Raw genomic sequence first — 11,360 nt, 5'->3', positions numbered from 1 at the left:
CACAAAAAACACAAAAACAATCCAGACACGGAGGTGATGTGGGAGATGAAGGAGATCCAAGACATCTGACGAGACGGAACACGAACGCTGTGGCAGAAACACAAGTTAAGTACATATGCAAGGCAACGGAATACCAACAAGCTAGTACTAGACCATTACCACGGAATGTAGGTAACAACTGGCGCCGAAGAGGTGGTCGGCCCAGGTTTAAGTATGGATGAGGTGATAATGATGATGAAGCTCAGCTGTGTAGTCAGATGGAGGAGGGGAAGAGTAGACACGCCTCTAATTGATGAGGTGATACTGATGATGAAGCTCAGCTGTGTAGTCAGATGGAGGAGGGGAAGAGTAGACACGCCTCTAATGGAATCCGGTAAGAGCGCCCTCCGGCGGCCGATGAACACACAGACAGACAAACAGGGAAAAACACACAGAAGACAGCGGACCCATAACACTAAGTTGTAGAAAAAACGCTTTTTCAATGATTTTACTTAAAAACGGAAGTTTTGATATCGGCCTATAGTTCTCATTATTGATGTGTCTAGATTGTTCTTTTTTATAGAGGCTTGATTACTGCAGTTTTCAGGCCTGTGGAAAGATACCTGAAAGAAGAGACGTGTTCACAATCTGTAGAAGATCAGAAGCCAAACAAGTCGAAACACTTTTGAAAACACCCGTTGTAGAATATCAAGGCAACAGGAGGAGGATTTCAAATGTTGTATAATGTCCTCCAGGTTTTCATGGTTGATTGTATGAAATTCTGTCATATTGGAATAGTTTTGCTTGAACACTGTGACAACATATATCCTGTACTTGATATGGAGGCACTGACTGTTTGTCTAATCTTCAGAATTTTGTCTTTGAAGAAGGATGCAAAGTCATTGCAGGCCTTGGTAGATAAAAGTTCAGATGCTACTGGTACTGGAGGGTTTGTTAATCTATCGACAGTAGCAAACAAAGCACGTGAATTAGTATTGTTTCTATAGATAATATCAGAGAAAAAGGACCGCCTTGCATTCCTCAGTTCCAAATTATAAATGCAAAGTCTCTCTTTATAGGTGTTATAATGGACCAGGAGATTTGTTTTTCGCCACCTTCGTTCAGCTTTCCTACACTCTCTTTTTTCTGTTATCACCAGTAGGACATTTCTCCATGGAGATCTTTTCTTACCAGAGACAACTTTGACCTTAGTGGGAGCAATGGCATCAATAACATTTGTAATTTTACAGTTGAAATTATCTACAAGCTCAGTGACTGAGAGCCCAGAGAGGGCGGGTGTGGAGGAAAAAAGCTGTATAAATGTGTCACTGGTGTTTTCAGTGAAATACCGTTTTCTGATTATCTTTGTTTTGACACTTTTGGGCCCAGAGATAGAGCCGTTAAAGAAAACACAGGAATGATCAGAGAGAGCAACGTCAGTCACCAAAACCTTGGAAATGTTCAGACCCTTGGAGACAATCAAATCCAGAGTGTGTCCCTTATTGTGAGTGGGCTCTGTCACATGGTGAGCCAGTCCATAGTTCTCAAAAACACAACACAGTTCTTTGGCCCCCCTGTCCTGGGGGTTAAAAAGTCACATGTCTGTGAAAATTGTTCAGTTTCTGTCTTAGATGTTAAATCTTTTAATGTTGATTCAAACATTTGCATGTGTAAACTTTAAAATATAAAATATAAAAGCAGTTGAAAGTGACACAGTGTTTCTTGCTGCGAACTTGCAGTGAAAAAAGGGAACTTTGTTGGCTGGGTCTTGTTAACAAGTTCATCGTCATAGGATCGTCATAGCAACTGTAGCCACACAGCTTTCTGCAAGAAATGTCTTTGTAATAACAGAATTAAAGTACTCAAATTAAAAAAAAACTTCCCCATACAACATGCCTACATTTTATGACTACTGTTTGTCTTAACTACATGTGTGCAATACATGACACTTTTTAAAAATATTTTAATGTCACTATTGTGATTAATGTCACATGTATAAGAGGACATGTAAACAAGCTTGCAGGGAGTCACGTCAGGGTCACGGTCACAGAATTTACATTAGAAGGCATACAGTCTTTCAGTAAGTCGTGTGTAAAATAATCTTTAAGATATAAATACGTTCTTTGCACCATGATGAGCTCAAGATGTCACAAAAGCTGACTTCCTCACTCCCAGGGTGTGAAGAGGAAGGATGAAGTATTTCTGCAGTGTTTCAGTCTCTTCATATCTAGCTTCAAACAGCGAGTCTGTTTGCTTTTCTATCCCGACGGCTTAGCAGGGAGGTCTGCTACTGGCTCTGGTGCAGTTCTGCTGGAACTCACACATTGGGACTACTTGTTTCTCTGTTTCAGCTGCGGGCTCGTTTGGTAAGGTCAAATGTTACTGCTTTTTATGTTTGAGCTTTTTAACCCAGAGAGTTTCTTATGTTGCTGCTTTTCATGAACTCCACTTTCATTTGTTGGGTTTTAGTTTTGGTTGAGTTCCTGGTTTGAATGTGTGTATCTGAGATGGCTTTAACAGAACATGTTACAAAAGATGCTTTGACTAAAATATTGAAAAGTAACTTTTTGTCAAATCCAGAGGATGAGTGTCATTGCAGTCCAGTCGGTGAAAATGGTGACAGCCAACATGTTGCTGAGTGTCTTCTTTGTTTCAGGTCAGCTGTTTGTTCAGTCTCTTTTATTTGGAGATGTTCCTTTTTCCAACTGTTCATGTCCTGACTGCAAAGTGAAATGTTTTATTCTGACATTGTTAAAAGGAAAAAGGAGATAACATGCTGCTGCTGAGTTGTAGTTTGTGTTTCATGCAGGTTTTGCTCCACAATTTGTTCATCATGAGTCTGTTTCACAGGTGCTCTGGCTGTTTGTTATAGAGAGCCAGCCCTATTCATTACTGCACCAAAGAACATGGAAGCACTGAGTGGATCTTGTCTGCTAATCCCATGTAACTTTAGTTCTAAACCAGATCAGGACTTCAACAGCACAAGAACAACCTTCGGAGTGTGGATTAAACAGGACTCCAGATTTAACAACAGTATAAATAACGTTATATTCAACAGTAGTGGGCCAGTTACCACCTATCCAATGAGTATTACTGGAGACCTGAGTCAGAAACAATGCACCACCTTGTTTTCTAGTTTAATCACAAATTACACAGACACATACTACTTCAGAATTGAGAACAGGCCATTTCTGGCAACAGCTTCCTGTGATCCTCTTCAAATAACAGTTCAAGGTAAATTACTTTTGTTTTATAAATCAGTCTATTATGTTATTGTTTAGGCCAAAATTGCAACTGATTTCATCTCTTTTCTTTCTCCAAACACATTTTTTACTTGGCCATGAATTTGAGTTCCAATTAAACATTGAGTCTATTATTACAGTTTGACATTATATGGTCACATTTAAGATTATTAAAAATGCCCCTCAAACTTTTACTTTATATTGTTTTTGCAGTTTCAAAACAAAAGTCAGCTATGGCATTTAGACAATGTTTTAATGTAAGTAGGTTAGTCATTTCTGATCTATTTTGTCAGTGTACTCTTAATGTCTGTTTTAAACTCCAGATTCCCCCCGAGCCCCAGAATTGAGATCCCAGGTGATCTGAAGGAGAAGGAGTCTGTCACTATAAGCTGCTCAGCTCCCACTCCCTGTCCACACTCCCCTCCTAAACTCACCTGGAATCTCCAACAAGACCCGCACAACAACAGAGAGGAGAACACAGATCAGACCTTCACAACTAAAATCCAGAAGACCATCACTCTGTCAGACACACATGATGGACTCACCATCAGCTGTTCTGCCACATATCCTGTGAATGAAGGAAGAGTCAAGACAGCAGAGAGAAAGACTCTCAGTGTCTCATGTAAGACAACCAGTGTTTGTTATTGGATCCTGTCAGAACATCATGTACTGATTTTAATGAATAAAGTTAATCTCACATTTTCCTCAGATGCTCCCAAGAACACCTCAGTGTCCATCAGTCCATCAGGTTTGGTGTCAGCAGGTAGCTGGGTGAACCTGACCTGCTCCAGCAGAGCCAAGCCCCCCCCCAGCTTCAGCTGGTTCAAGAACAGCAAAGATGGAGCCCTACGTGTAGCTGAAGGAGACTTTTACAGCTTCAATGTGACCAGTGTGACAGATGGAGTTTATTACTGTGTGGCCACAAATGATCTCGGTAATCAGACGTCAGGTAAACATAGAACTCTATTAAATCTGCTGATTTCAATCTAATCTGCTCTCCTTGTACTTTTTCTTCCTTTCTGCTGCAGTGTAACAATGTTTTTATTTTATTTTTAAGTGCCCTGTAAATTAATTTTTATTGCATTTGTATTTATTGAAACTTAATAACCAGTTTACATTTGAGGTTCACAGAAGGAATTTAAGTTCCTAATATTTTAGAAAATAACTATTTCCCATTAAGGAGAAGGTGACCATGCTGTCTTGTTCCAGATAATCCAGAGTTTGGGGTTGATGTCTACGTTACAGTGAAGATCCTGGGAATCATAACACTCTACAGTACACTCATCATCTTTGAGTGGTGAGACAAGCTTTTCTGTGATATGATCATTTGCACCTAAAGACGCATTGGTCTGTCTGACATGTTTAAATTTGAACTGTTCTGAATGTTTCTTCATTCCATCTCCTTTTCTTTCAGCTGGTTGAGATCCCGGTGCTGCAACAAACCAGTGAAGGTAAGCTGCAGCTCCATTATTCTTTCAACAACACAATGTCTTGTGTTGCTGCCATTTCTCTTTGAGCTGCAGGAAGTTGACTGCAGAGCACTAACACCCCTCTCTCTGTGTTGTTATGTTTCCACAGGACGCAGGAGAAGAAGACTACGTCAACAGAGTGATTGAGATTCAAGCAACATGAAGAAGAAGAAGACATGATCACCATGAATGGAATAGTTCTCTCTTTCTTATCCTTCCCATTCTTAAATATTAAATGGCTTTACTTTGCTGAATATTGGTACGATGAACAAAGGACGGGGTACAAAGAGGACAGAAGATGACATAAATATAACGTACTGTAGCTTCATTTTTAATTTGTGCAAGATTGTGCTGATTTATGGCATTATTATAGTTATTTTTCTTTGCTTCAGTTTTAATTGCTTGTACAAATATATCATTAAGACAACAGAACAGTTAAAGTATATTTCAAATGATATGGAAGAAGAAAGTGTGGATTTTAATCACTTGTTTTCTCATTTATGTTTGTATGTACATGTGTATATGACTACTGGATTAAAAGCATCAAAAACGTTTAAAATGAACGAAGCATTTTGATGAAGTTGTGTCATCAGCGCTGTGATGCAGAGCAGCAGTGATCCAGACTGGGCACCATCAGCATGAACACTGTGGCCCCTACATGTGGGAGATAGGCTGTGGTTGATAACACTTTAGAATACATCGCGGCCTCAGGCCTCGTATTATCAGATGTTCTTTCAGTTCTACTAGGAAACTCAGACACCTCACAGTTCTATCTTTCATTTCCATGTAAACAGTATATTTACAGTATTTCATTTTTTATAGTGTAAATGAAAAAACTAACTCAGAAAAAATGCCCCTTTTTTCATGAAACTGTATGTTAAAGATACTTTTGAAAAGATCTAAATGACTTTAGAGATCTTCATTGTAAAGTGTTTAACGTTGATTTCCATGTTTGTTCAATGAACCATAAACAATGAACATGTTGAACGGTCGAAAAGACAATAACAGCTTAAGGGCGGAAAGCAATTATGGTCACAGTTTTTTTTTTTTTTCAAAAATCTGTTTATTAAATTTTACAATTCAAAAAGACATACAGACAAATAACTCACAAGTGAACAAAACACCTAACATAAATTAAAAAACAAAAACAAAAAAAAAACACATTAACAATTTAAACAATCAAGGTGGCCAGCATTAGATTATTACTGTGAGACAAAATATTTTAAGATTGATATCTCAGGGGAGTATGTTGAGACTTAGTCCAAGAGATTTAATCACAGTCCACAGGCTAGGTATGAGGTGAAGGCAATGTCCTCCTGATTCTATGCATCCCGACGTCAGTGTGTAAGATCCATACATTTTTGAGCAAGCGAGTACATTTGGAATTAACATGAAGATACAGACTTACAGCCACTATAAGAATGAAAACATAATTAAAATCAGCTAGAGAACATTCAGTCAATCCTCATTATGAGTATTCAAATTTTCCAAGAATAGCAAAAACTTTTTCCATATCTCTTGGACACATAGTATTTACCTTTAATCATAAGGTGAGCTTCTCCAAGGCAAGAGAGCTTGATAATGTAGACATCCACGTTTAGTTGGGGTCTGGTAACAGATTTCCAGGACCTGGCTATACTATATTTAGCCTGCACCAAACAATTATTATGGACTTTTGATCAACCTTGCTTATTTGAGTTGAGTGGGGAAAATTCCTAAGACACACAACCGAGGACAGAGATTGAGATCAATACCAATAATAAGTGAAAGTTTGTCCAAACCTCCTTCCAAAATTTCTGAATTTCAGGACATTCCCAAAGGCAGTGAACCAAACTCCCTTTATCTCCACACTTGGCACATGTATCCGGGATGTTGGGATTAAATTATTTAATAATGTTGGAGTAACATATGTTCTCATCAACCATTTGTATTGGATTAGCTTAAATTGAGTATTAATAGATTGCGTCTGTGCCTTTAGACAGACCCTCTGCCATTCCTCTACTGATATGTTACATTTCAAGTCATCACACCATGCCAATCGTTTGTGCTCCGAGGATGTCTGGGCACTGTCTTTGATGTTGTTATAAAAGCAGGATATTCGGCCCTTCTTCAAATGGTCATTTGTTGCCAGTTCTTCTATAGAAGTAAAGAGTAGGCAGTGTTGGAGACTTTTGAGTACCCAAGACGAAACTTCTGATTTGCAGAAACTTAAAAAAATGTTTAGTTGGAATGTCAAATTTTTGTTTCAAATCTTCAAACCTCATCATAATCCCATTATCAAATAAATCTGAGATTTTACATAAACCTTTAGCAAACCATGTTTTAAAGCCCATGTCATTCCTACCTGGTTCAAATGACATATTGCCCCAGATCGGGGAGAATTGGGATAGTGTTGGTATTTCATTTTTGAATTTATGTACATCATACCATACTCGGATAGTATTTTTAACAAATGGTTGGATGTATTTTTAATAGTCTTTGCATTTCCTTGAGTATAGATATGAATTTAGGGGTAAAGGAGTGGCATTCATATTTTCTATTTTACCCACGACATATCAGTTGCTGAAAACCAGCAAGAAGCACTAGAGAGCTGAGCAGCCCAATAATACCACTTGAAATTGGCACACCCCACCCACCTCTGTCATATGGAAGATATAGTAAGGATAACCGTAATCGGGCTCGTCTGTTGTTCCAAATGAAGTTATTTAGGAGTGTTTGAATTTTTGTAAAAAAACCGTCTAGGAGGTAAGGGGATAGCCTGGAAAAGATATAAGAGTTAGGAGAACGTTCATTTTGAGAATATTTTAAGGCCAATCATAGATATAGGCAAGGTAGACCATCTATCAAGCGATTCCCTTATTGAATTAACCACGGCGTGTAAATTGGCCCAAACCAGATCATCTATGTTAGGAGTAATCCTTATACCTAAGTAGTAAAGCTCTCTTTTGCCACCTGAAATGTTGTATGAATTGGAGGGTTATTTCTTTCAGCTGTTTTAAAAATAGGATGGCGGATTTAGATTCGGTAAGCTTATAACCGAAATATAACTAACCATTGATAGTTTCAAGAAGTTGGGGGATTGAGCAATTAGGTTGGACAACATTAAAAAATATTCATCGGCAAATAGTCCAATTTTAGAATCAATATTTTTAATCCTGACGCCATGTATGTTTTGATTATTCCTTATGGCATTAGCCAATGGCTCAATTCCCAGCACAAAGAGCAGTGGTGAGAGGGGACAACCTGACGCGTGCCCCTACCGAGATTAATGATTTAGATACAATGTTATTAGTTATAACTGAGGCAGAGGGTTTATTATAAAGTATTTTAATCAGTTTATGAAATAACTACCAAAACCAAATTGAGAGAGGACTTTGTAGAGATAACTATGTTCCACTCTATCAAATGCTTTTTCTGCATCAAGTGAAAGCAAAGCTGTATCCGAGTGTTTCATATTTAGCATGAGTATATTCAGCACACGACGGATGCCGTGGTGCGCTTGCCCCCTTTTATAATCCGTTCTGATCAGGGTCAGAAAGGGATGGTAAAAGTTCTCAAGCCTAATTGCTAGAACTTTAGATATTATTTTGGCATCTGAGTTTATAAGTGAGATTGGTCGGAAAGATTCGCATCTAGTGGGAGATTCCCCGGTTTAGGTAGAACTGTTATGATTGCATTACGTAGGGAAGGGGGCAGTTCTTTGATGGTATAACTTTCCACTAGCATATTATAGAGGGCTGCAGTAATTTGTTTTTAATATTTTATATAGGTCCAAAGGAATCCCGTCTGGACCAGGGGGTTTCCTGATTTAGTTTGTCTATTGCGTGAGAGTTCAACTATAGATATGGCGCATCCAGATCCGATTTATCTATTTCACTAAGTGCGGGGATGTTACAGAATTAAGAAAGGAGTCAAGTGATGCTTGTGGAATGTCTCCTTTAGACGTATATAATTTGAGTAATAATCTTTAAAAAGATCATTTATTTTTTGAGGATCAGTAGTATTTTCATTTTCAGATATAATTTATTTATTGCCCTTTCATTCTGCAAAGCTTTAATGCGCCACGCTAGGAGTTTTCCAGCCTTCTCTCCTGATCGTAGTAGGATTGTTTCAATCTGAATATCTCTGATGAAGCTTTGTTAGTGGATAGCTTGTCATATTTTGCTCTCAGTATTAGCAGTTCTTGTTGCCTTTCTTTAGAGCCCTTTAGAGTTTAACTCAAGCTCCGTCTCTTTTATTTGTTCTTCAAGTTTTAGCATTTCCATGACAGTTTTGTTGGTTTTATTTTTTGTGTAGCTTATCATCTGTCCCGTAAAAAGGCCTTAAAGGCTTCCCATCTAATAGATGCTGTAGTCTCAGATTTATAAGGCTGAAGTAATCATCAATATTTATCTCAACAAATTTCAGAAATTTGGGCATTTGCAACCAGTTGGTTTTAATCGCCAAATAGGATTATGATTAAACGCAATTATGGGTGAAAACTAAGCATGCATAGTGAGTGGTCGGAGATCAATATGCTTTGTAGACACAGCTCTTAGTTCTGGTAACCAAGGAGTTTGAAATCAAGAAGTAATCTATACGGCTATAGCTATTATGGGAGGTTGAGTGGCAAGAAAATTCTTTCTTAGTTGGATTCTGTACTCTCCAGACATCTCTTAAGTTTAATTCAGACATAAAATGTTGAATAACCGTCTACTTTTAGGGTGGGACAAATCTAAACCTGATGATCGGTTGAGATCCGGATCTAAAGTACAATTAAAATCTCCGCAAAGATCACATCACCGTGAAAAGCTGTAATAGAGAGAAACAAATTATTGTAGAAATCAGGGTCATCTTATTAGGACCATACAGGTTAACCAGAATTAAGTTTTGGTTCATCAGTGAGGCTTGGATTATTATGAATCTCCCAGTAGGGTCAATGATAGCCTTTTTTATACAAACAGGTAAAGATTTAGGATAAGAATTGCCACGCCCTAGAGTGTGGGGAGAATGAGCTAGAAAATATTTGACCAGGCCATCTTCTTCTTAGTCGTGCAACTTCGCTTGTAAGCAAATGTGTTTCTTGGATAAAAACCACTTTTGGATGGTATTGTTTAATCTATTCATTATTTTTGAGTTTGATCAATTTTCTAAGGCCTCTTACATTCCAGGAGATCACATCAACAACGGACTCAGTACTCATTTGCTTAATGTCAAATATCATCTCTTTCTGTTTTTTGTCTCAACTGTAGGAACTTGCACATTACCACCTGACGAACATTGCACCTTGAAAACATGAACCTTTATAAACCCAAGAAACTCTCCTGAGATTTCCCACCAGTGGGAATCTCCCTCTCCCTTCCCTCTATTCTGTGACTTGGCTATGCTACTGATCCTAGGAAAAACAGGAGCAGAAAAAAACGAACGCCCAAACAACTCGCACCACAACATAAAACTGCGAGCCCGACCAAAAATTCCAAGAATTATTTCCACCGCTATGAGGGGGAGATTAGTTGAAATGTATGTTGTCCAGGATAACCGATCAAATGAAATATTGATCCTATCAACCTTGCATACGCAATCTAGCGGTAAGTGTGGTCACCCGTCAGTTGATGTCTGCTTTCTGTATAAATTCTCCACCTCCGTTGGCGTGTGGAGAGGAAGCGATTACCGCGGTGAAAAATCCTCATTTTGCTGGGAATATCAGCCCAAAGTTTATATTCAGATACGGAGTAGTTGTTTCACCTGGTCGTATTGTTCCGTTGTTTCACCACTTCCGCGGATAGGTCAGGGAAGAACATAACATGGCGGCCGTTGTACACCACCTTTCCTTTCAGACGGGCTGGTCATCACCCTCATCTTGTCTTGATAGTTTAAGAATTTTCATGGATCACGCGAGGCGGCCACCTGAACATTCTGGCCCTGCAACTGTGGGCCCGCTCGATAATGGGGGGGATGGGAACGCGTCCCGTCCCAGGACCTCCGTCAGCCAGGTTGCAGAAAAGCAGCGATGTCCCCTTGTTCTGTCTTCTCGGGAAACCCACGAGCCTCAGGTTGGATCTCCGGCTTCTGTTTTCAAGCTCGTCCACCTTCAAAGCGAGGGCCGGATTTTTTTTGCATGGAAGCTTCCTTGCCTGATAACGAGGCGACGCCGTCTTCAGGTTGCTAATGCGGGATTCGCAGAGGTAAGCCTCTCGAGGAATACTCCAATTGTGTCTTTAATTTCTTGATTCGAAGTTATAATTTCCCGTAGTTGCGTGGTAAAGTGATTTTCAAGGCTTGAATCGCCTCCAGGAGGTTAGATCAGAAGTCTGGGAGCTAGCGTAGCCTCTCCACGTGCTCGGTTCCACTTCGCTGCTAGCCTCGCCTTCGGATCCCTCTTTCGGAAGTTTCGTTTTTTAATTTGTGTTTACTCGGCATCTTGGCAGGTTGAATTGACTACCAGAGAGTTTGCTCGAGCAAAAGATCTATTAGCAGTGGTCTAGATATCTAAATGTGGAGTGTATGGTCGGAGCTCAGAGCCCTGCAGCTGCTCAGTCAGACGCCATAACGGAAGTGGTTATTGCATTTGATGACTAGTGTAATCGTAAATCTAAAAAAGAAAACATTAGATATGTGCGTGTGTGTGTGGTTGCGTTCATTCTGTTGGCCCCTAATAAACACAGAGTAGACTTAATCATGAGGATGCGGT

The 11,360-nt window shown here is 39.2% G+C and overlaps 1 protein-coding gene across 1 annotated transcript; it reads left to right on the top strand.

The window, feature by feature from the left end:
- Positions 1-332: 332 nt before the first annotated feature.
- LOC116681080 (vascular cell adhesion protein 1) lies at positions 333-5,130 on the top strand (the record flags this gene model as incomplete). The annotated part of the gene is given in 6 exon segments (XM_032509570.1): positions 333-373; positions 3,545-3,843; positions 3,931-4,170; positions 4,431-4,518; positions 4,636-4,672; positions 4,800-5,130. Coding segments are annotated over 6 exon segments (759 nt in total).
- Between the last annotated feature and the right edge of the window lie 6,230 nt (positions 5,131-11,360).

The sequence above is a fragment of the Etheostoma spectabile genome, unplaced genomic scaffold (assembly GCF_008692095.1).
Source record: "Etheostoma spectabile isolate EspeVRDwgs_2016 unplaced genomic scaffold, UIUC_Espe_1.0 scaffold00018554, whole genome shotgun sequence".
In the NCBI taxonomy this organism is placed as follows: Eukaryota; Metazoa; Chordata; class Actinopteri; order Perciformes; family Percidae; genus Etheostoma; species Etheostoma spectabile.
The sequence above is the reverse complement of the archived record's forward strand: the minus strand, read 5'-3'. Positions and strand labels throughout refer to the sequence as shown.